Source organism: Chlamydotis macqueenii, chromosome 6, assembly GCF_036417535.1.
Source record: "Chlamydotis macqueenii isolate bChlMac1 chromosome 6, bChlMac1.mat, whole genome shotgun sequence".
Taxonomy (NCBI): Eukaryota; Metazoa; Chordata; class Aves; order Otidiformes; family Otididae; genus Chlamydotis; species Chlamydotis macqueenii.
This window is the reverse complement of record NC_141561.1, coordinates 35,375,901-35,400,395: the sequence shown is the minus strand read 5'-3', so window position 1 is coordinate 35,400,395 and position 24,495 is coordinate 35,375,901. Positions and strand designations below refer to the sequence as shown.

At 35.3% G+C, this 24,495-nt stretch overlaps 1 protein-coding gene across 1 annotated transcript in view; it reads right to left on the bottom strand.

Annotated features, from left to right (window-relative positions):
- Positions 1-1,388: 1,388 nt before the first annotated feature.
- Positions 1,389-24,495, bottom strand: part of TFPI (tissue factor pathway inhibitor) — a 36,966-nt gene continuing 13,859 nt past the window's right edge. Inside the window, exons 4-10 of the mRNA XM_086750975.1 lie at positions 20,050-20,280; positions 14,672-14,710; positions 11,305-11,481; positions 9,608-9,703; positions 9,060-9,152; positions 2,039-2,221; positions 1,389-1,675 (exon numbers count right to left, since the gene is read on the bottom strand). Coding sequence (XP_086607101.1) covers positions 1,563-1,675; positions 2,039-2,221; positions 9,060-9,152; positions 9,608-9,703; positions 11,305-11,481; positions 14,672-14,710; positions 20,050-20,280 — 932 coding nt within the window. The 3' untranslated portion in view covers positions 1,389-1,562. The remainder of the gene's footprint in view (positions 1,676-2,038; positions 2,222-9,059; positions 9,153-9,607; positions 9,704-11,304; positions 11,482-14,671; positions 14,711-20,049; positions 20,281-24,495) is intronic.

Genomic DNA, 24,495 nt, shown 5'->3' with positions numbered 1-24,495 from the left:
CAACATTGATACACAGAATGGGAAAACATGTGTGTATGCCCTGAAAGAGGCCTCTGGTGTGTAAATCAGTACAAGGAATGGGAAAATACACACGTACACTCTGAAAGAGGTGCGTAAATTGGTACATGGAATGGGGAAACACGCGTGTACACCTCGAAAGAGGCCACTCATGAGTAATCGGTATGAAGAATAGAGAAACATGCATGTACACAGGATGGGATAACACGTATACGCCCCTGAAAGCGGTCTCTGGCATGGAAGTCAGCAGACAGTAACTCTTTATTACCTGGATGTGAGAACACCACCTCTCAAAAAAACCAGCAGTGTAACTATCCTCAGTAGTTTTAAGCATAAATAGAAAACATGCAATACATTCAAGGCCAGGCTGGATGGGGCTCTGAGCAACCTGATCTAGTTGGGGATGTCCCTGCTCCTTGCAGGGGGGTTGGACTAGACGACCTTTGAAGGTCCCTTCCAACGCTAACCATTCTATGATTCTATGATTAAAAGAAAGATTTACAGCATCAAAGAAGATAGGGAAGAGTTTTTAAAGTATCCTTCTATCTTTTTTTTTCACAAGCTGCAAAGTACTTCTAAAAACCTTAGTAGGAAACCAAATACCTTATTTTTTCTTTCTTTAAAAAAAAAAACTCGTTATAAAAGATCTACACAAGATTAGAGAAGTGCCGTGGAGAAGGGCAGGAACTGTACCACTGTTTCATGTCAGTCTTAAAAAAACCCACCAAAACCCAACTAAAAAAATGCTCAGTGTCAACTGGAGAGTAAGCATAGTGTTATCTCTAATGCAACTGTATTTATTTTTATGAAAGGAATTTGTTCTGAGTTTTGTAAAAATTTAATATATATTTCTGGAAATTTTTAACTTGCCAGCCATGAGTCTAATTGAATAACAAGGATAAAAATCAACAATCCCAGCAAATATATATTTAAATCTTTGCAAGTATCTGTCACACTGCTTCACACATTTACAACTTTAACACTCTCTTTATGGTTTTTGGTGGGTTAATTCTGATCTCACATTCATTTTATAGTAGTGTAATTATATGCACTTTGATGGAGTTAAATCTAGCTTGCATAACCTAAAATAAATCTGATTAAAACAAACTCAGTGTCTATTTCCTCTTTATAGCAATAGACCTATCTTTTAATCTATGATTGAAACAATCTTATTTGACAAGTGGTTACTCTTTGACAAGCATCATGCTTTCTTTACAACAAAAATACCTTTAAAAAAAGAATAATGGGGTAATAAAGGAAATTTGAATCTTGTCTAATTTTTAATCCTTATGAGTTATACACCTACACAGTCTGTTCTGTCCTGTTTCAGCTCTGACAACTATATACAATCAAATTACAGTTTAAGAGTCTTTATCAAAGTAAAAGGTAATGTTTATTAAATGAATGAGGAATACATAATAAAAATATAAGCAGCTTAATAATATGTAATCAAAATAATCAGTACAGTAAATATATGTAAATGGTGTACACTAAAGGCTTTAATTCACAGATGAATAGTAGTTTCCTTCACATTTCCATAAAAATCAAAGCTGTAGCCTTTCAGGGATTATTTGCTCCCCCAAAGCCTTTACTGACTGTTTCTTTCTTTTCTTCTTGATTTTTATTAATCTTCTCCTGTCTTTTTTTTTGTTGAATCCTAAAGGTAAAATGAAGAAAGTAAGGTTAGATGCTGTACGACTAACACATCTTATCAGAAATAAGAAATAAGTCTTGTTTTCAAGAAATATTCTTTAAAAAAGTAAAAAGAACATTGTCTTACCTAAAGTCTTCATATGCCTGACCAATGCCAAGTTGTCTTACTTCTGTTCTTGCACACTGTACTTTACTGTTCATCTTTCTCTCTCTAGCTCTCTCTTCTGATTTCCATTTTCACTTTTCTAAGACTTTCAACTATAACATTTTATCAAGCCAATACTTACTACCAAAAGTTGGAAGAATGTTTAAGCCTGCATAATATTTAGCTCTTATGAGAGTCTGTGGCAATATTACTTTCCCATACCTTTCTTGCAGATCCTCAAACATGACTTTCTGGAGGTGAAATTATTTTCATTCCCACCACAGCCACTGTAGCTAAATGGACGACATCTGCCAGTTGAGTAGTTGTAGAAAAATCTTAACTCTTTGGCTCTACAAAGTCCTCTGTCCATAGGGGTCATGCACAAAGAAGGGATAGGAGGTGGTTCTAGAAATACCAAGAAAAACAAGGTTAGAGACAACACTGAAGTTTACCAGTTTTCTGTTATGTTGATACTATATCAGAGATTTGAAGCTCATAGAACTTTGAAATTTATATGACACTTACTGGCAAATTTAGTTCTTCCCTCCTGAAAATCCATGATACTTTACATAAGTATCTGTCTTTTTATGATACAAAAAAATAACACAGCAAATATTATTCTCTCTTTGAATTACAGAAGTCAGTAAAAGCTTACCTGAAAGCAAGGTTTGTTTAGTGATAAAATTGCCATTTCTGTGATAGGAGACAGTATTCAAATTCAATTAGAGAAGCTTCAAGCGAAGCATTTGTAGAAAGTGAAGTGAAAGAAACTAAACTTGGACAGCTTTTAAAAATATGGTAAATATTAATGATAATAAAGTGAATTTTCCTAATTGCTGCTAGACATTCTGAAATCAAACAGAATGTAAAAGTACCCAGCATTTACATTGTAAGATGCAATACCTTAAATATTGGTTTATTTTATGAATGCAGAAAGCTTGACGTAAGTAACAGAAGTTGGTCTACTGGAAAATACTGCGCAATTATCAAGAATTAGTTCGTAACTCTCAGAATAACAAAGGATTGAATGTGAAGAATAAGCGCACAAAGTGACTGAGATGCTGGTGCTTTAGTGCTGCTGTTAGTTTTTTACCATTCCAAGGAGCAGGCTGATGGTTTGTTTCTTCAGTGTCGATGCAAGTGAGAGTACGAGAACTGAAACACTGGAAGATGAACTTGAGGTATCCGAAGTACCTGGGCACTGGTACAAGTTCAAGAAGGAAATCCGTCCTAGAATTCTCAAACCTGGAGAAACTCCGTCATCTATCACCCTGGAGTGACTCATATACAAAATTAGACCTAATACAACTGCTGCACAGGATGTAAGAAACTGAATGGGAGCCATTATATCACCACTTATGAGGGACCTAAAGGAGCGTCATTTTCCTTCAAGAAGTAGCAGAATTGAGACAGCTGAGATCTGAGTGCATAAATGGAAATGTAAAGCTAGTCAGATGGCCTTCTTGAAGTTATAAAGCTAGGTAGAAGTGGTTCAGAGGAAAAAACAAGTAAAAACTTTAGGGAATAATTTGGGTTACAACAGAGCTGAAGACATCATGTTGTCACCAATGTGGGAAGTAGACAAGTCACAGAAAGCAAGAAGTTATGAATTAACTTGGGCAATTCAAGAGGCTGATAACAAAATATCCAAAAAGAACACGCACATCCTACTTGTCTTACACATATTACACCTGCTGAAAAAGGTTCATCTGCCAAGTATAACAGCTGAACTGGTATGGTGAAAAAGTATGATAAACTGCTCGGAAAGAAATAGAACAGAAAGCTAAGAGAATAAAATGAAATTAGCAATATATTTGAAGCTATATTAGCAACACCATACTATTAAAAAAGAATCCTCAAGTGCAAAAATTGAGTAATAAGTTGGTTTTTCAAGACAGGTTAAGTTAGTTTCAGGTAATAAAATCAGCACTACTTAATTTGTTTTTATAAAAATGTGACATTATTGTAAGAGTAAGGTTCACTCGGGATCCAAAGTAAGAGACCACAATGGGATATAATTTATATTAAATCAAATGTTTAATTTATAATTAACACGGTAGTTAAATTAACTAACGAAATGCTTTTGGTACCACTTTAACTGAGAACTCTTGTGTCTAGAACTAATTTAATCTCTCTCTAGCTGGAGAGGATGCTAGCTTTCAAGCATATGCTCAGCAACATTTAAAAAAAAAAAAAAATGCTTACTTATTTTAACCTGATAATTTCTGAACCTAAAAAGAACAAAGCAGAAAGGCTTGCCAGTGATGAAAGGGCCAAATGGCATAGGTTTGTTAATTATATAACAGAATTTAAATACATACTTAGTAATGTAAATTACTTATCTGGTATGCAGAATTCTCCAGAGAGACTCGAGAGTCTCCTCACGTAGGAGTTCTCACAATGACTGTAAGCTTTAGGGAAGGCATGGAGCCAGTGATGTGGTTACTGGTGAATAAGGACTACCTATGTACATATAATGCAACTGAGTGGCATTCAAATGCTATTCAGAATCCTTGTACTCTAAAAATTATGTTGTTCTTTGTCTAGATCATTGCTAGATAAATACCCCAGATACAAAGCACTATTCCTGTTCATCTTCATAATACCTGTGTATTCTTTATACTCACAGAAGCAACCAGCCCTTGAAGAAAACCTCTTAATATTGCCATATAGCAGCCATTTTTCTTCCATTAGCCATTTTTCTTCCATATCAGTATATTAAAAATGAAATTACTTACAATAATTTCCTGTATGCTGAGGATCACAAAATTATGAATTGATTTTAATATACTGATCACTGAAAGACCTGTTAACTTTAAGTTAATATAAACATAAAATATGCACTGTGTCAGACCCAGCTCAACATGTCTATTGGCGGGACAATCTATAAGCCAGTATGTTAATACAATCACTTAAAGCTTTAAATCCAAATAAGTTTTCTCCGTTGAGCCCCAGCTTCTAACACTGTACTTATGTATATGATGTTACAGTAAATTTAGATATTATGCCTTTCCTTGAGTTTCTCTCTCAAACGTTTTGCTTTTACAACCTAATTTTTCTGAGTTGCTGAAATGTTTTATCTCCTGCTTTTTATATGAAGGAAAAAAGAAAAAGAAAGAAGCAAATCCCACAACCTGCAAAACTACACAAAGAGGAAGGGGAACTCACTGAAAACAATTTTAAAAAATATCAATACGTGTCCCTCTATGAGAGTTATTTTCCCCTAACCTAGTCATTACAGGTCTATGAATTACAGATATCAACTTTATTGAGAGACTAGTTGAGATAGAAATGCTGTTTCAAACTCTACTTTTTTCTCAGTTTAGATTACATTTTAGCATTTTTTTCCCACAAGTTAAGTAGCATTACTCATTACATTACATTACATAACTCATTACATATTAACATCAAGTGGATCATGTTAATCTAAAAATTAATAAATGTCATTAAATGCTTTCTAACTTTTTTATACATGCAGCTACATCCTGTGGCCTTTGATGCAATTTCTACAGAAATCAACTGGTTATTTACATTGACAGCAACAGGCCTTAAGAATCTGGCTTCACCGCTTGTTACTCATGTTTATCTAAATGTTACTCTGTTTATCCAAAATAACTGCTTCAAATAGGCTTTAAACAGCCAACAGCAAGCTCATAAACTTGGATTTGCTATGTACATTATTTGCCAAAAATATGCAACTTAAGCCAGGTCATGAACAGGTATGGGGAAAACAGCATTTACAGTTCATGCAGGCAAAGAATAAATGAAAGCTTTCAAGCTCAGTTAGTCAAACATTTTCAGGTGTAAAGTTTTCTTCTGGAGAATGCTGATATAATGAAATACAAAGTTCTGTTCCTCAGAAACATGTCAATTCCATCACAAACTTTTGAAGGAAAAGTTGGAACCCATCTCAAGCAGAGCTTGGGAACTGGAACTCCCACCACTAGCTCTGCAGGAGCTTCTCAAATGGGTTTCAGGCTTTACAACAATAAAATACAGGGTAGCTCTTTCTATTATCTTATCTTTCTGTTACTTCTTTTTCTTGATGATGAAGATGTTTGGACTGATTTTCTTTTGGTAGGAGAATAAGACCTAAAACTGCAGTATTTGATATTTCATTTCTGAAAAAATAGGTAAACTAATTACATGAAATAAGCGGTAGATAAAAAGGCTATTGTTCTTACCTATAAAAAGACTATTGTATCTTATGCTTCACTGCTACCTGAACAATCTTTAAATGTGTATAGTTTAAGATTTAATTCTTATAATACAGCCTTTTCTTGAATCTCAGACACTCCTCTCTGTGGTGTGAACAGATGACATGATCATACTTCAGAATCTGTGGAAAACACATATTCAGGAATACACTCGTATTTGTCAAAACCAATCCCAACCCTGCATTGCAACAATAATCATTATTCCTCAGGCTTAGCTGGGGTTGTGTGACAATGACCTGTTAATTTATCACAGTACAAAAGAAGTCTGAAATGATCTTGGTGAGGGGTATGAGAAACAATGCTTACTGCATTCTCTTTCACTAGACACAGGTCTGTGACATTCATGAAGCTTCAGATTTATTGCCAGATTTTTGATATATGCAGACTTCAGTATCTCATTTCTGGTTGCAGCAAAGAGAAAATAAAAGCATCTTCAAGTAGACAAGGTATTACAAAATAATGAGTCATCTGCACTTGACAGTACTCTATAGGTATAAATTGGTGCAGATCCATTATAGTGAATAGAACTCTGTCAATTTATATCAGCAAAAGATATGGCCTTGACTTTGAGAACTAATAACAGGAACTGCGTCTGCATGCCATGCCATATTTGCTGAGTTCAAAACTGACTTTTGATCCTGCATCCCACTTAGATCTCTCAAATCAAATGTAGAGTATAGCACGCATAACTTCCTAACATAGATCACTTAATATAATACAAAAATGAAAGGTTTGATTCTTGGCTTCACTTCCTTTTAACTTTCCCAGAATTAAATTTATTTTAAATCTTGCAGCAGAGTAAGACCAGAAGAATCTTCACACTGTGCAGAAAGTTTATTGCTGAGAGATAGCACTAGAAGTTCCTGGTTTCTATGCAGAAAAAAAAAAAAGTTTGTTTTGTTTGGCCACAGAAAAGTTTAATTTTCTGAAGATCCAGAACTTTGTTGGAAATCTATTAACCTGATATCATTATGGAGTTACAGATGCCACCAATAATACGTATTTTTTCTTGAAATCATGATGAAATACCATTTAAATTTTAAGGCAATTCTATAAGACATAACTCCTTGCAATTTATTTTTTTAATAGCGGTCATGTATTAAAAAAAAAGAAGATACATAGCCATGCCAATATACATGTGAAATAGATGCTACAGTGGCACACAAGCTACTTTGCCTGTGCTAGAGGCATCAGCCACTCCATTCCAAACAGTCCATCCTGACCTCACATGTGCACAGCCAGATTCTTGAACCTCAAAATGAGGGCCACGGGGAGTCACAGTGCATGTTGTTTATGTGAGATGGCTCTACCTTGCAACTTTACTTTACACCTCTACCTCTAATAACAGCAGGAAGGGAAACTATGTTCCCTACATCTCTGTGGGGAAACCAGCTGTCAGTTTTGGGCCCATCATTTCCTCCTCCTATAGTGGGATTGCACAAAGCACAAGATTTTAGCTTTTTAGCTCATCCCAGCAGTCTGCAAGATACAGGCTGATAAACAAAATGGCAGCAGGTGGCTGTATGAGGCAGGCTAGTGCAAGAGAGACAAAGGCTAATAGAAGGGAAGAACATACAGGATCTTCAGATTTGTGACTAAAACACACTGGTCCTTCCAAGGTCACATTTCTTACCTGACCCATTCATCTACACTAACTCCACCCACCTTTGTTCCTCGAGTTTTTCTTTCACCAACTTTCAAGTCTTTCTCTTACATTCACCTTCTCCCTCCCAAAATCCACTCTAGCAGAAAATTCACTATTGCTAACACAACCAAGAACCCTTCAGTTTCCTCTAAGAAAACATAGTGGATCATGCCTCTTTGCTTGTACAGATTAGTTGTTTTGGGGATCTGGGGATTCATATTATGAGTAAAAATCTTCAGGGAATGTGTACAGTCTTAAGTCCCTAGACTTATTATCAGGCTTTAAATCATTCAAACATTTTTCAGTGAAATATGTTGCCAAAAGCTTTACTGTTTTATATTCAGTCATTTTAATAACAGAATGCATTAATGATTTGTATGAGGTAAACAAACAATCCAACTATCACAGAAACTCACCTCAACCCAACAGTGCATGTGGATCACAGTGCAAGTAAAAAAAATAGAATACAACACACTTTCAAGCTTTACTAGACATATCATTCTAAGCAAAGAGCACAGGAATATTATCCTACATGTCCATTATCTTACAGATCACATTAAACACAAAAACCTTAATATATTTGTAAGCCATCACTCAACTTCCAAAAGTACAAGTAAGTGTAAATGCAAAAAAAACCAACAGAAATACTTGGTAAGAATGCTCAGGCTTTTTCCAACTGTTTCTTGTTTCCTCTTGCATAACTGTGGATCATAAAAATGACATGCCTCAAATTCAATCACCCTTTACAGTGTGAGCAAGTACCAGCAACCTATAGTGGACAGCCTCCAGCTGTAGAAGCTGTTAAAACTTATCCCTCTATGGTAAAGGTCCAGAGTCTCATCTGCATTATAATCCAGAGTGTAAAAATACCTTGAAGCAGACACAAAATTCACAATCACTTTGATAATACTCAAGCTAACAACTGAGTTTAATATGGTCTCAGTGAAAATAAAAATTTATGATGATAAATACTTTGTGCCATATTCCAAAATCCAAATATGGTCCTGTCCTTTTTTAATGGGTAAAGGGACCTTTGAATTAGCTGCCAGTTAGAACCCCACAAAAATATTCATTTTGACTAAAAGAACTCTGGATCACTGCACTTGCTTTTTGGTCTTTAAGTTTTCTTATTTATCAGACCTTCAGGAAGTATATACTTTCAGAAGAGTATAAGATATGGTCAGTTTCCCACTTTATATTTACGGAAGATCTGTAAGTAGCAATATATTTCTTTGCTTTGACTTTCTCTGCTTATCATAACATTTGACATAGATGGAAGTCCATTCTTTAATCTCAGATATGTTGGGAAATGAGTGGAAAGTGAAAAGCAATCCAGAGCATGTATAAAAGAGAGCTAAGAACTGCAAAAGTGAATTCTTACCAAAAACAATGGGGAACTGGTTGTGCTCCTCCTTTGGGGAACTACTGTTCAGAGTGTTGGACTTCTCATTTGGAGCAGTTGGCAACAAATTGACTAAAAGGAAAAAAAGGTGAAACAGTAAGTGATAGGTTATCTAGATACGGTAAAGCTATGACTGGTACCCATTTGCCTTGCCCCGTGCCAGTACTAATATCACTAAAAGGTAGCATTTCTTTAAGCCTCAAAGGCATAGGAGACTGATGTGCTGAGGAACTTTGGGATGGATTCCTTTTTCTTCTTTATTTTTACTGACGTAAGATTTAAATCAAAGATGGTTTGGTAAGATTATTTTTCTATTACTAGCAGACATTCTAACCTTTGCAGTTGTAAGCCTTTTTCAAAATATGTATTACTGACAACATAATGGCTACGAAGCTAGTTTTCATTCACTGTGCTTATGTATTTCAGTTAGCATACATACTTTCAAATAAATGGGAAAATAAGCAGACAAGCCAAGGAGTGTCTGCATTTAAAAAGGATAACTATAAACAGCAATAGCAAATTCTTACTAAAAATCTCAGTAAACTGGTGGGGTTCCTCCTCTGGAGAACTACTGTTCCCAGTCTTAGGATGCTCTTCAGCTGGAACAACTGGCAATACATTTGCTAAAAGAAAAATGAAAGGAAAACAATGAGGAAAAACCAGAAAAAACAATTGGTATCAATGATTCAACATCACTAAGGTAAAAACTTTGATCTATTTAAACCATAGCAATGGCCCCTAGTCCCCTCTTTCTTCTTAGGTATCCATACAAATTTACACAGAGGGGTTATTTCAGATTAAAATCAGGAACAAAAGCATTCTGCAACTTTTAGTCCAGAAGGTAAAAGTGGAATCAGAGACCAGGAAGAAATGCTTCGGGAAAGGCAGGGGAAAAGCACATGGCTCTATATGTATATCTTCTAAAAATATTTTAAAAAAACCTATAATTGATCTTTCCTTTTCTAAATGTTAATAAGCTCAAGCTCTCTTGCTAAAATGACAGATTATGAAACAGTCCTGGAAAAATGCTCACTAGAGACAAGCAAGACAAAAGGGTCTGGAGGCTCTGGGTGGAAAAATGTATTCATCCTATGAATAAAATGAAGTACTTTGTGAAGGAGAGAGGAGTTATGAAGGTTACTATGTTCTGATACAAAACAATTCATAGGAACTACAAGGATAAGGAAGTGGATGAATGATCTATGGTCAGTCTGAACGGCTGTTTTGTAGCCTAAGCTGCACAGCCAAATCACCTAGAAGTGAGGGACAGGCTTCCCATGATTCTTTGTTGGGAAGCTAGCAATGCACAACAAGGAAAAAGTAAAGACAGAAATTCCTATATTGGCACCTCTTTTCATTAAAAGACTTGGTTTGAAAAGAGTATATTCAGATGTACGGGTTAAAAAACACGTATTAGCATTTTATGACATTATAAAGCCAAGCAGTTGTCAGATTTTAAATTACAGAAAAAGTCTTAAGTGGCTGTAATCAGAATAGGTCCATTTCTTCACTCCCTGTCATTATAATATCTATTAATCTCTGCCTTCTTTAATGTAGGTACCAATATATTTACAATGTATTTCAAATGAAATTTCCCCAAATTTCTGTCCTAGAAAATGTATTTATAAATTTTTCCGCCTAATGGCAAGTCCAATGGAGAAATGCGATGCTCTAATGTCAAGGTACAGTGAGGAAACATTATTCATTGTGGACCAAATGCCCTCTTCAGTTGAAATTGATGTTACATTAATTACTTCATCTGTCTGTATTGCTCCTGACGTTCAGTTTCAAATTACAGATCACACACTATTTGTTTCAACTTAGACATATTAAATAGTATGCAGATTTCTGAAAATTAATACAGTATTCTTTCTTACACATGCAGGTTTAACATATATTTTGCAGGGGATTGTAGAACTAACATATATGCAAGGAACTAACTGTCATGTGAAAAATAAAAAAGTAGGAGTCCTGTGATATTAATAAAAATTAATAGTACCTACCAGATTTTTTAGTTTATATTTTTCATTCTTGTATTTTTATTTAAAAATATATACAATTAATGTTAATTTCAGATATAAAGTATCACCACCACAGGGTGAAAAATGTTGCCTTTTTCATCACAAGTTGAAAAAAGTTGCCTTTTTGTCCATGCAACGTACCTTCAAAACACAACACAGTTTATACAAGAATAAAACTAAGAATAATGAGGATAACAACTTACAGTTTCCTTGGCAGGTAGTCTGGCATTCTTCTAAATTCTTGAAGTTGTTCTGGTTTCCTAGGCACCCACCATACTTGAATACCTCACATATCTTTGTCTCTTTGTTATAGAAATACCTGGAAAAATAGCCTCGGCAGATTCCAGGGTCCTTCTCATGAAAGCAGAAGTTGGGCTTTTCTACAAACAATAGTGAATGATGAACAGGGTAGGGAAATAAACAAATCAACACACATTTCAAGACAAAAATAGAACTGGAGGAAGTTTGTAAAATAAACCTGTAACTTTGGACTAAAGACTACCAGTAAAATAACTGCTACTTTATTGTACTGCTTTTGTTCTATATATAATACTGCAATATTACACTGGAACATTATAGGGACACTTTTACTGCTTTTTGCCTCTTTTCAAGAAGCCAGTAAATTCTATCTTGGAAAACGAGGACTAATGATTCCTTTAAGTGCTCTCCTACATCGAAGCTCTAAGAAAAAAATTAGTTTTTATTCTGAAACAAGACTTGAATCTCAGCTGGATCATTTGACTCTAAGTACACATTCTTGTCATTATGTAGTCATTTTAGTCAATGTTAATTTGAAATATATAGAAAATAATGTTAAAATAGAAGGAAAAAGGAAAGAATTAAAAAAAACCAAAAAAAAAATCTAGCAAAGCATTTTGTCTGGGACAATCTACGGCTATAAAAGGATACAGGAAACTGGGAGACAGAGCAGCTATTCCAACTAACAGTTTTTAGTCCCAGTTCCTAGTTTGCAAACAGTAACTACAATATCAATGAAGAAAAAAAAAAACAACAAATGAATACTGTGTAATTTGACTGAATATCAAGGCATGATGTCATGGTTTCTGGAAGAGAAGAGAAACATAGCCATACAATAATCCCCAAATGTCAATTTCTCACCATATTAATTTTTTTTTCTCAAATTATAATCTTAAAAGAAAATAATGGAAACAATACTGAAATATACATGGAGGTATTCTTAAATTCTTGCCAGTAGATACTTTAAATATGACTTTTGACTGAGCTGACTTGCAGAGAAAAGTGTATTTAGCCATCATATAAGACAATCAGATCAGATTAGATATATAAAGGCCTTCCTTACTTGTGAAACTTTATTAATAGACTATTGAGACTAAAACAGTATGCAGAGGGCTGCCATTTAAATAAAAGTTACTATAGAACAATTACTTTGAAGGCCCTAAGATTTTTGGAGTAGATTATGGAGTTTCAAATAAGTTAATCCTATTACATCTATTTTAGCCAAGTATGTATTAAAAATCATTGCTCGAACAATATTATTACATTCAATTGATGCACATCATATATTTATATAAACCATTAGAATAGCTCATAATTAGTGTTTTTCCAACAAATAGTTGTCAATATCTTGCATTTCAATTGATATAAAGCTTCATGAACAGTAAAATATCATTTTCAGAGATCACGTGAAAATTAAACCATTAAAATGTTCTTGTGTAAAGTAACAAAATCAACTATTTTAAGCACTCCTGGATAGCTTCATTTTTATTTTTTTCACTACAAATTGCATTCTCTGCCAGTAAGCATACTTATTACACAGTTCAGATATTTCACATTTCTTACTATTCAATTGCAGCACCTATTGATGTTCACAGATTTACAAAACTAAGTTCACACAGACCAACAAAAATGAAGAGTATGGGCAATACGATACGATATTCTTTCAATTGAGAATGGAAACGAGACAGTTATGTAGACAAGTAGTGGTCAAGAATCTACCAGAGTAGTATCTATTCCATATACCATCTATTAGGAGCTCGCAGACAATAGGAGCTACAGAAATAATTCTTTCATCAAATATTGCATAATATTGTGAAATAACAGAAAAATATTATTAGATAGATATTAACTAAGAAAGGAAGGCAGATAATAATAAGGGTATGTAGACTACACTATTACGACTGATTCTTAAAAACAGCTGCTCTTCATTTAGAAAATCCTTGTATTAAAATGGTTCTTGCAGAAAACAAATTAAGTCTAAATAAGTTGAGCTCACAGCTAACTCTTACAGCCACTTTTGAAGAGAGAGGTCATGAAGGGAATGTGACCCTAACTATACAAACTAGTATTATACTTCTAAATGCCATGTTTTTCTCCAGAGACTCAATATTCAAGACTACACTACTGGAAACAATAGTAAACATATAATGATGTTGATGAGAGTCATGAGATGAATTTAACAGGATATGTTCTGTTTTGTCCTTAAAAGCAGGGAGCTAGGGTCAGACCTTAAAGGAAGTAGTGCTAAACATCTGCAGCATCTGTGGAAAATCAACTTTAGTAACCTTCACAGCATAGAATACTTTTTTTTTTGTTTCTATGCATTAAGAATGGAAAAGACAGTAGACAACAGGAAAAGAAAAACATCATCTCAATATGAAAATATTCCAGAATATCATTCTGTAAAGATAAATGATGTATTTTGTCTATTTCAAAATGTATGTGCAAATATTAGTATTTCTGTGAAGAGTTAAAAGCACACCAATTCAAGAGGAAGCAAGTGGCAGGAGGGATAAGGGAAGGAGGGTATGCAGAGAAAAAGGAGTTGACTTGTGAAGAAATCTACTCAAGTCTGTATTTGGGGAATTCTGGCTACCAACACTGGGCCTAATCCAGATAAGTTTCTAGTGTCGAAAGAAAGGATGGGATGGAACAAGTCTTCACAAGCTCTATTATAAGTCTCAAACTTAAGTATCCTTGTTATGAACACAGGTTACCTCAACAGATCAACAGTGTTGCAGGCAAGCAATTCTCAGTGTTTAAGCACTGGCTATTTAGGAAGTCTGGGTATCAGGCATTTAAATTTCTGTTAACAGTCTGCTCCTTCAGGAGTGAAGAAACTTGCCCTCTTGCTTAATGAGTAATTAGAGGATCTGCCCAAACCTCTGTTAGCTCCTACACAGGCAATACTTGAAAAGTTTTGTTTTAGAGTGATTTCTTCCTATTTTTGGTAACAGTGGAGAAAGCATTTAGATTATTCTCAAAACACACAGTAAGAGTTTAACATCACGGCTAATTACATAGTGCTTGAATCTCTACAAAATCCCTTTTTTCTCTTTACTGAAGAAAGAAGAAAAGTCTCATGATGTGTTTATTTTGGGGAGAAGAGATTGCACAGTGACCACAAAGTCACTGTCCTCAAAAGTCTTTGATGAATACAGAATACGAAGACTGGGAATAAGAACTCACTTTAGTCTGACATTCTTCTTTTTATTAGGAGATAGCTTGGAACAATACATAAAGAATTTATCAAAAGAAGCTAAACCCTTACAGTTATAGAATAGTTTTAGATTACTATGTAAACATAATTACCTGTCTTAATTTCTGCTAACATCTTCTTCCGAGGCAATTCTGCAATATAAATAGAAAGTATTTAGCAAAAGCAGACGTATTAAGTCTTACGTGTGATATTAGGGTGCTTAGCAGTGACTGTGAGCATTGAGGAGGAAGAATACAGCATCTCTTCCCCTTCTTTCTCCTCTTTATTACAGAAGTAGCACAAAAGCTTGTTCTGGAGAACTAAAGTATCATTTATTTTGTATGAGAACACCTACTATTTGAAACTTGATATGGAAACTACTAGAATCAAATTATGCCAATATTGAATTGAACAGAGAAATTCCTCTTTATGTTACTGGAACCAGAATCTTGTATTATGTAACCATACTTCTCAAAAGAGGAGTAATTAGCAGACTTAGTTAACCCAACTGCTGTAACTACTGATACTGCTAATAGCTTCTGAGCTGATATAGCCAGCGATAAAGACTTCTCTCATGCTATCTAATTCCCTTTGCTATGCTAAGCAGTGTCTGAATGAAGTATTCATTATGCTGTTTATGATACTAAAGTCCATTTGGCCAAGTATCTCCAACTATCTTTAGGGTAGTACAGATGACAAACTCATTTGCACTGTTCTTTCAGTGCCTGATCAGCAGTGATGAAGTTGGTATTGTAATTTTTAACAGAGAAGCCTGGGTTTTATCGTACTTGTTCAAGAAGCTGGATATCTGAAATCAACCCCATGTTCCTTTTCAGAGATTGGAAACAAACCTTCCTCCCCTTCTAGGAGACTGCCTAATCATAAAACTACAAAGGAGTCCAAGGGGAGACCGGCTCAGCCAATGCGTAACAAAGACTGAAAATTTTTTGGTGGATGAGAGAAAGAAAAGCAGACAATGATAGCTTATATATTTTCTATTATAGAGATATTTTGCAAGGCACATTAAATAGTAGCTTCTGGACTTTAACTAAGTCATCTTAATTGCATTGTTTCATAATTCTTGTTTTGTACTTGTGCTTTTCTTAATGGCATTATAAAATGCTAGTTTCTTTAAAACTCTCCTTTGCTTACTGATCTCTTGCATCTGAGAGAAGGGTACAGCTAATGTTTTGCTTGAAGTTGTCTGCTGGAAAGCAAATGTAATTGTATTTCGCATTTTGCTCTGTCAGGCAATCAATTATACTATAATGAAGCAATACATTGCCTGACCCTGGCCATCTTGCGTGGCTACCACAGCCCCCCTGAAGAAGATACCGATTCCCTATAGTACATGCCAAGAATAGCAGCTCAGTAGCAGAGGTGTATTACAACTACTTTCTTTCTGCTTCAGTGGATACACATCTTCCGGAAACCTGCTCATAAAGTCTCAGTGTAACCACTGATTTAGCCTTCTTTGAAGCATGAAATGCAAGGGGATTCAAAGGGAAGTATAGATTTTAACCTGAATTTCAATCACATGCATTAGACCCTCATGCCATGTTTTCGCAGAAGGGCCGTAAGTCATACACCTAAAGAATATCACTACAGCCTCTCTGTGACTTTGTGTGTAAGATACAGCTGCTTTGCCCAGCTGGCAAGGGTGGGAGATGCAGGAGTGCTGTGCTCTCTCTCAGCTTGGAGGTAACTACTAGCAAGACCTCAGACTAAAAACAATTCCTGCTGGAAAGAAGAGCTGCTGCTGTGCCCTTCCTTGTTATGGACGCAGTAACAGAAGATACTTGAGTGATCTGTATCCTGACCTTTTTTGTCATTTGTAATTTTAATAAGGTCCCGCACCACTACTATTTATAACAATCTCTTCAGAGTCCAAAATTGAAAGAAATATTAGCAGTTTATTCTCCACTCATATTCCAGAGCAAGTGTCTCCAGCTATCCTCTACATAGTGATACACCTTCCATGGCTTCTATTTTAAGAGGTGCTGCTGACAATTGTTAAAGTTTTAACATTAGCTATACTGCTCTCACATGCCATAATCCTACCACAGTTTCTTTTTTCTTTTTCTTCTGGAAACACCACCTGTTACATTTTTGAAGTAATTCTATTGGGTAGAAATTCTGTCATGATACATTTTCCTTCCATCTCTGGGACAATGCAGCTGGCATCCTTAAAAAATTATTATTTAAATAGATGACATGTACTTTATAGTGACATACCATTTGCTTGAACATTTTTCCAGTGCTTCATATTAGTAGGAGGCTGTGCCTTCAGCATTTAAATCCATGACCTAAACCATGGACACTCACATCAGGCCGTTTCAGGGATTTCACTCAGGTGTTCCCTTCAGGCCAAAATCAGCAATCACACTTTGGCATATGATCTCTACTCTTCTAGCACAGAATAGGAATCATTTATTTTGAGTTGATATGGGCCTAGACTATTTTAATCTCACAACAACGTCAACAGTGTCTTTTTGCTTCTGATTTCAGTAAAAAAGCCAAATCCACAGCTGAGTTGATTTCTTCTTTGTAAACAAACTGTACTTCTAAGTAGATTTGCTGTGTAAATAATAGCCATTAGAATTGTTCTCATGTCCAGAATCTTTTATCAATACGTATTTTTGCATGTTAGAAGCTTAAGTGGCCAAAGATGTATATTGACTGTCTTGAAGATTAGGACCTTTGTGCTGGTGATGACATCTGTGATTCTACTCATATCCAGTAAACAATGGACCATATAGGCAAGCTCCTCTTAAAGTACCTTTTTCTTCCCTGAAGTGGTGAGTATTGGGTACAAGAAGCAAACAACAAAAAAATGCAGCTGATTTCTAGGACACTTAAGTCAGAACTAGGCATCTTGAAACTGAACATTGACTCAGAGAGTCTTAGAGTGGTCAGCCTGTAGCTGCGCTCTCTGAACTCTCTTGTACTGACTTTAGTCAGTTCTGTGAATTATTAACTTGTGTCTTTTATGGCTTATTCATTAATTGTTTTTAAAATTGTTCTGATTTAAGGAGCCTGGCAATGCACTCATGTTGGTGCATTTATTCTTGTATTTGGGCTGAATATTGGAAAATCAGACACTTTGACGATTCACATTATTTCTTTTGAATTTGTATATATATCACATAACTTCCCTTTAGCTAATTTTTAGCAATCTTGATCTTCACATTCTTTACAGTGATAATTGTCTGAGTCTCTCTTAGACTTTTCCTTATTTTAAAGCATTTTCCTATCACTTATACTGTCTTTTCAGTCTGATTTCTATAGTTATTAAATAGTGATCTTCCTGCAGTAGTAAATACTGGAAACATTAAGTAAGAGGAATATAACCATACACTGCAAGACTGCAGAGACAGCCAGATTGAACAAATACAACTCAGTGCATTTTTTTTTTTTAACTGAATTATGTTGGCAAATGCAAGTTAACTTACTAGTTTACTTCATTTTATGGTTGATGGTTGACAGCACACTGTGTGTGCCACCAAACCATTTTATCTGCCATTATTCATCCAGAGAATACAGAAATAATGAGCCTTTATTGCTCCAGTTCCTTATAGCAGATTCAACACTTGGAGATTCTTGGATCACTATTATGCATACACCAAATACTGTACTTGGGCTGAGTACAAAGATGTAGATACTAAGCCAGCTGTAATTTTAAACAACTTCCAGTTTTATTCTATGGAGTTATGCCAATTATATGCCAGTACCGGATTTGGTCCAGAAGATCTATTCCAGATATTGATCCAACATATATGTCAGAAGCAAAAAATAACAGTATTAGTCAAAATAGCAATATTAGATTGAAGAAGTAATTTTACAGAATTTGACTCATGGCACCTGATCACGACTTTTGGACACTTTTCATTCCAAATTCTGTATCTATCAACCCTGTCTTTTTCCGTTTAGCCTCTGTCTTCGCCTTTAAAGGGGAATTTAGGACAAACGCTGGAAGTCGCATGTTTTGGATGAGATACTGGCAGCTGCAGTTCTGCAAATAACCCTGCTCCAAGCATGGCAAAAACACTGTGGGTCCAGCTGAAACCCAAAACCAGATACCAGATGTAAACTACCAAAAGCCAGTCTGGTGACAGAAGAAGAGCAGCTATCTTCACATCTTACATCTTAGATCTTTCTGACACTGAATGCTAATCAAGAAAAACATAATTGATTAGAAAAATAACTTAAATCTGTTTTCATTCTAAAATTTAAGGTTCACATTTGTGTTTATTCTTTCTTTTTTTCTTTCCAGTGAATTGCCTGTAGTGCAGGTACAATAACAGAAATGCATGGTGGCGCCAGCAGATCAGAAAATAGATATGGATTGTAAATAATGCCTTAACTTAATATTTAGTGAGTAAATAAAATGCATGCAGTCTCCTCCCTAGAAGGATCAAAGGGATATCTGTTCAAGGATATCCCTTGACCAGGGATATCTATTAGGAAGGATTTTTTCTTGTCTTAGCTGTTCTTATGATGTTTTCTCACCACTGAAACTTTGTGTTGTGTGCAACACATCAGGTTGAACTTTGCTATTATTTATACACAGGGTCCCACTGAGGCCTTGTTCCACTCAGCCACACTATTCTGGGTCACTTTGTGTAGGTGAGAAAGCAATCCCGCTTTACTCTGTAAATTGTAAACACCATTGGAAATTGTCATACTAGAAATGTATAATAAATGTATATACTTATTTAGTCTTTCCCTTGTTGTGGCTAGATTGGATATAGAGGGAGAAAAGCTAGAGTCAAAAAAACTAAATTCTAGATTTGAGAAACTCACAAAGCTTATATTGGACAAGGACATATGTTGCTGTTGCATTGGTTTGTATTCAAACAAATCGTTTTGTTACATAAACACATCAGCAAGGGAACATCAGCTACCTATATGAGTAGCTGAAGAGTAGTATAAGGAAAACACAGAATCTGCAAAAATCTTTTTAGCAATTTTTCCTTTCATTTTAAACACCTATAACTATTTGAAAAACTTGATCAATCTGGTGTAAACACATTTTGAGACTATGTAATACCTGAGCGTTATCGCACACCTTTGAGGAGCTCTTTATTCTGGAATTCTCTTGCTATTTCTATTGTCCCCACCTCAGTACCTCCCTCATTATCACTTCCCGTTTACACAGCCTGACACATTCTGTTCTAATTCCCATGAAAACAAGATCCATATTAGGTATCCAGAGGAACCTGTCAATAAGGCTTGAATCCTCCAGTTTCTAAACATATGAACTTGTCAAATTCCTAGCTCCCCTGACATTCACAAGGTACTTTCTGTGCATTCTGCTGCATATTATATTTTGGATCTCATTTTCCTTTTTCTAATGATTAATTTATTGGGTTTTAACATAACAGATTTTTGATGACAAACAGCTATAACTGACATTTTCAATGAAAATTATTTGCTACTTCTAAAATTCATATGGTTTGTGGATGAGAAATAACAAGTGCAAATGAAGAACTGATAGGAGGAGAAGAGAATGGGTACTGGCCTGTTACCACACACTTCTTCTGACATTCTTCCAGTGTTAGAAAGTTGTTCTCATTGCCATGGCATCCACCATACTCAAATATTTCACACTCACGGCTTTGAATATTGAAGTAATAGCGCATGTGAATTGCTTTGCATGGGCCTTCATCTGCTTTCATGGCACAGACTGAATGCCCTAGTTTCAGTGGTGGCAAAGCAGGACCTGTAATAAAGAGAAGCAGAATAACTGTTAATAATGTCGTTTGCTTCACTGCATAGCATAACTTCAAAATGAGATTGCTTGCATCTTCTGCTGGAGAGGCACTGCATAACGTCTGGCTGTAAAGCTCTGAACACACTAAACACAGATGTAAAAAAAAAAAAAATCATCCACATTGGAACACAAATTCCATTCAATGAAACCAAATGCTTGGTTTCAATTTTCAACCAAAAGAGCTCATATTATAAACTTTAACACCTCATCATAAATCTCAAAATAGCTATGGATAGTGGCTTAGCCACAGGAGTTAGTGAACAATTCTGAGCAATAAATACATTGGGAAAATTCTAGCAGCTCCCATAAATCCAGTAACTACCTCTGCATTAAAAAAAAAAAAAAAAAAAAGTAGAAAGAGGATTCCTTGTGCTCTCTTCCGTGCACTTCTAATAGTGACCGCAGCTCATAAAGACATAGCAGTGTGGGATGAAGTAAGCAAGACAGCCCTGCAGAGGGCACTATTCCCCTACCAGAGTACACTGCACATAAACCCAGCCGGTACAATCGAAAGGTCATCATACTTTGACCTCACTATTCTTGCATTAGAGCTTTCAAAAGCTAAGAAGTACACAACTAGAAAGTTAAGGTGAAAACAAACTGTATCTTTTCAAATGGTGTCATTCAATATATATTATTAGATCAGGGAATGTTTTGTAAAAATTGTCATCTCTATCATGAGGAAGATTACTACCAAAGTTTTACACTGTCAATGTCTGTAAGGAAATTCTGACTAACGATCCAGTTTGTGATACTGTTCCTTTATCAACAGATGATTTAATATATTTTCCTGGTTTGCTTTTCCAAGGAACTATTTTGCCCTAGAGTGTTTTGAAAGCTTTACAGAGCTTGTGAGCTTGCAGTAGCAGCCAGAACAGACCTGAAATTTTCCATTAATTCTCCCAGAGCTAATCAGAACATTAATGTCTCTTAACATATACACGCAAAAGTATCTATCAGAGCTCTTTGCAGTGGCCCAGGAAACAGAGAAGAAAAAAAAAAAAAAGATGGGGACTGTTTATATGATCATTGCACAGCTTCCTACTACTAACTCAAGTAAGTTTCAATTAAAAGAATCCACAAAAATCAGGCTTTATGACATGGTAAAAAAGAAATTGGTATAACTACTACCTAAATGCTCTGAGGATATCTAATCTTAACATATAAAATTGGCTTTATTATATAATCTTAAAATGAAATGTATACCTGAGATAAATCCTCAAAAACTCAATGCAAGTTTACTAATTTTATTCCCTTTGAGCCATTTATAACTATTAAATATACAGGAAAGAAATAATTTTCAGCACTAAAATATTTTAACTCATAGCATTTAAATCCTTGAAAAATTAATAACCTTTTTGAAATTAGGAAAATAGATTTGAAAATATTACTGAAAACTATCTAATAGGAAATGTGGATGAATTAAAAGAAACATTTTTAAAGATATGTTAGATTCCGTAAACTTTCTATGGGGCTCACGTTGCCAAACAGATTTCTGAATTTTGTTTCTTGCCAGTTTCCTTATCTGGGTCTTCCCAAGTCCATGAAGAGTTAGGATTTAGAAGTCACAAGAGATTCCAAGTTGGACTTCCAAGGTCTAAAGTTCTAGAACAGGTTTGGGAATCCTGTGGAAGGGACTTAAAAGGCTCAAGTTGAAAAGCTGAAAGGATATTATTGCATTGCAAAATGAAACTCTGGAATTCCCCCAACTCAGTAATAGGGAAAAAATGCCTTCAAAACATCAAAGTTTTCAGTAGCTTTTGGAATAACTCCTGAAATGGTAAAATCAAACACTCAGAGCTCCACAGAATCTGATCCAACTCAAATGCAGTTGGGGCGAAGGCTGGCAGCTGGTTTACAAACGTATTTTCTTGGCACGCAAGAAATGAGATCTGCTACATGGCCTGTGTCAGTGATCCAGTTCAGTCTAGAAGAGGTTGTGAAAACTCACTAGGTTTCCTAACTACTGGAATTTCAGACATGGGCTTACGTCAGCTCATTTTGCTTGCTACATTATGCCAGACTAGTGTTGTGAGCTATCAAAACAGAAATACTGTGCAAGTATAGTTGCAAAACTACACAAAGATGATGAACAAATGGCTTAGTAGAGTTTATCTTGGGAACCTTCTGGTCTCAACTCCTAGGCTCTTTCCCATCGAACCCACAGAACTAAATTACTGTTTTGCTTACCTCCTAAGGCCTTTCCTCTGCAGTCACAGTGACATTGTTACCACTGTCAGATGTACTGACATATGCGCCAAATATCATGACTATCTGTGTCACAAATTTGTCAAACAGACATTTACTTTCTTAGGAGTGCTAGCAAGTTAATATACTTTGACTAAAATCTGTACCCTGTGAAACCCCCAGGGCCAAACCCTCAAACTTTGAACAATAACCAAGTGACTCTGAAGAAAGAGGTCTCAAAGGGATTCATGGGAACTGAATCATTCTTGCGTCTGGGAACAGTGAAAGAATTCTTCCCCATTATTTTACACCTGGGAACAGTTAAGTCACACAGACGATATAAAATTAGCTTTCCTTCTCAGATTAGAGAAGCAGATGAGAACAGAGTGAGAATGTTTGGTCAGCAGATCTGCACGGACACAAATCTGCCTCATTTCACATGTGGAATATACCTTAAGAAAACTAATTCTTAGTATAAGGCCTCTTCCTAACTCTTTAACACTGGAACAAATTGATCCTACTATATTTTAGGTCCTGTGTGAAGAACACAGGATATGACATTTAGGAAAGATGTCTGTCAGGAAGGTCAGTGAATATTCTTCAATAGAAACATGGAAAGTTAAAACCAGAAATAATTTTAATGGAGCTTCTAATTCAAGATTTGGCATATTTCTATGGGATAAATACCTTAAGACCTTTTCTGACAGATGTCCAAATTTTCTTAAAACATTCCAGTGAACTGAAAATCAGACTAACCTGAAGCAACCAGTTCTGGGATTTCGCTACCCTTCTCGCAAGACAGGCATTTTTGTAATATACAACCTAAATACTCTTTATTATATATGAAATCACTTTGTACTTCCTTCAGTGCACAGATAGAATAATTTAAAACCATCCAGTCTTTCTTCTTCAGAAGACTTTGTCTCCTCTTAATTAACTCTATACTAAACCCTCTTCCAGTCTTTTTCTTGGCCTTGCTTTCTAACCCTCTTACAACTCTCCTTTGGATTTTTCCTGTTGGTCTGGATTACTGTTTGAGCGTGCTGCTCAGAGCTGAAAATAATCCTCTACCTGAGGCTTTACTAGTGCCAAATAGGGTGGAATAATGATCCTTTTTTTTTTTCCTTAATCCATCACAGAATTATTTGCCTTGTTTTACAACAACATTGCATTATTTTTGTAATGCTCTGCAACTTGCACTTACTTTTCAACAAATATAACCTTGTTATATAAGTGTTTCAACAGTTATTTTCCCCCTGATATTTATGAATGCATTGACTCTCCTTCTTAAGCATACCATACTGCATTTATCATTTTAAAAAGAAAATCAGTTTAATCCTCCACAATGGATCTGGCCTTGTTGGATACTTATTACTCATCCAATTTAGGTATCTGGTCCAAATGAAATTAGAAAATCTATAGAATTATAGGACTGTACTATCCTAGACCAAGAAAATTGAGTTTGTTTTGCTAGAAATATATTAAGTAATGGTTAAAGCTGATGGTCATCATCACACAAAAGTCATTTTTTAACATACTAAAACCCTCTCTCCTCCTCCCATCTTCAAATTTTTCATTTAATGACTTCATTACATCAGCTACATAAGTTTTCATAACAGAAGGCACCAAGTGTCTGCTGCTCACCAAGCCTCTCCACTCCACTGTGAGAGCTTTTATAATCTGCAGTTAGTCATGGTGCAGCCCTGAGCACATGGACCTTACGTGATCAATGCAAAGCACTGTTATCACTTCACTAGTAAGCAATATAATATTATAAAACCAGAAGTGGTGAATTATGTCTCTAATTCTCTTACATGAATACAAGTAAAACCAATACTTTTCCCCTGACTCTAGGCATAAGAAAAGACTCTAACTTTACTTTCAGACTCTTAAGGATAATCTGCAGGGCTGGTTGTTAAAAATACAACCTTTTAATTAGCAAGTGAACCACTTTCTATATTATACCTACAGCATAAT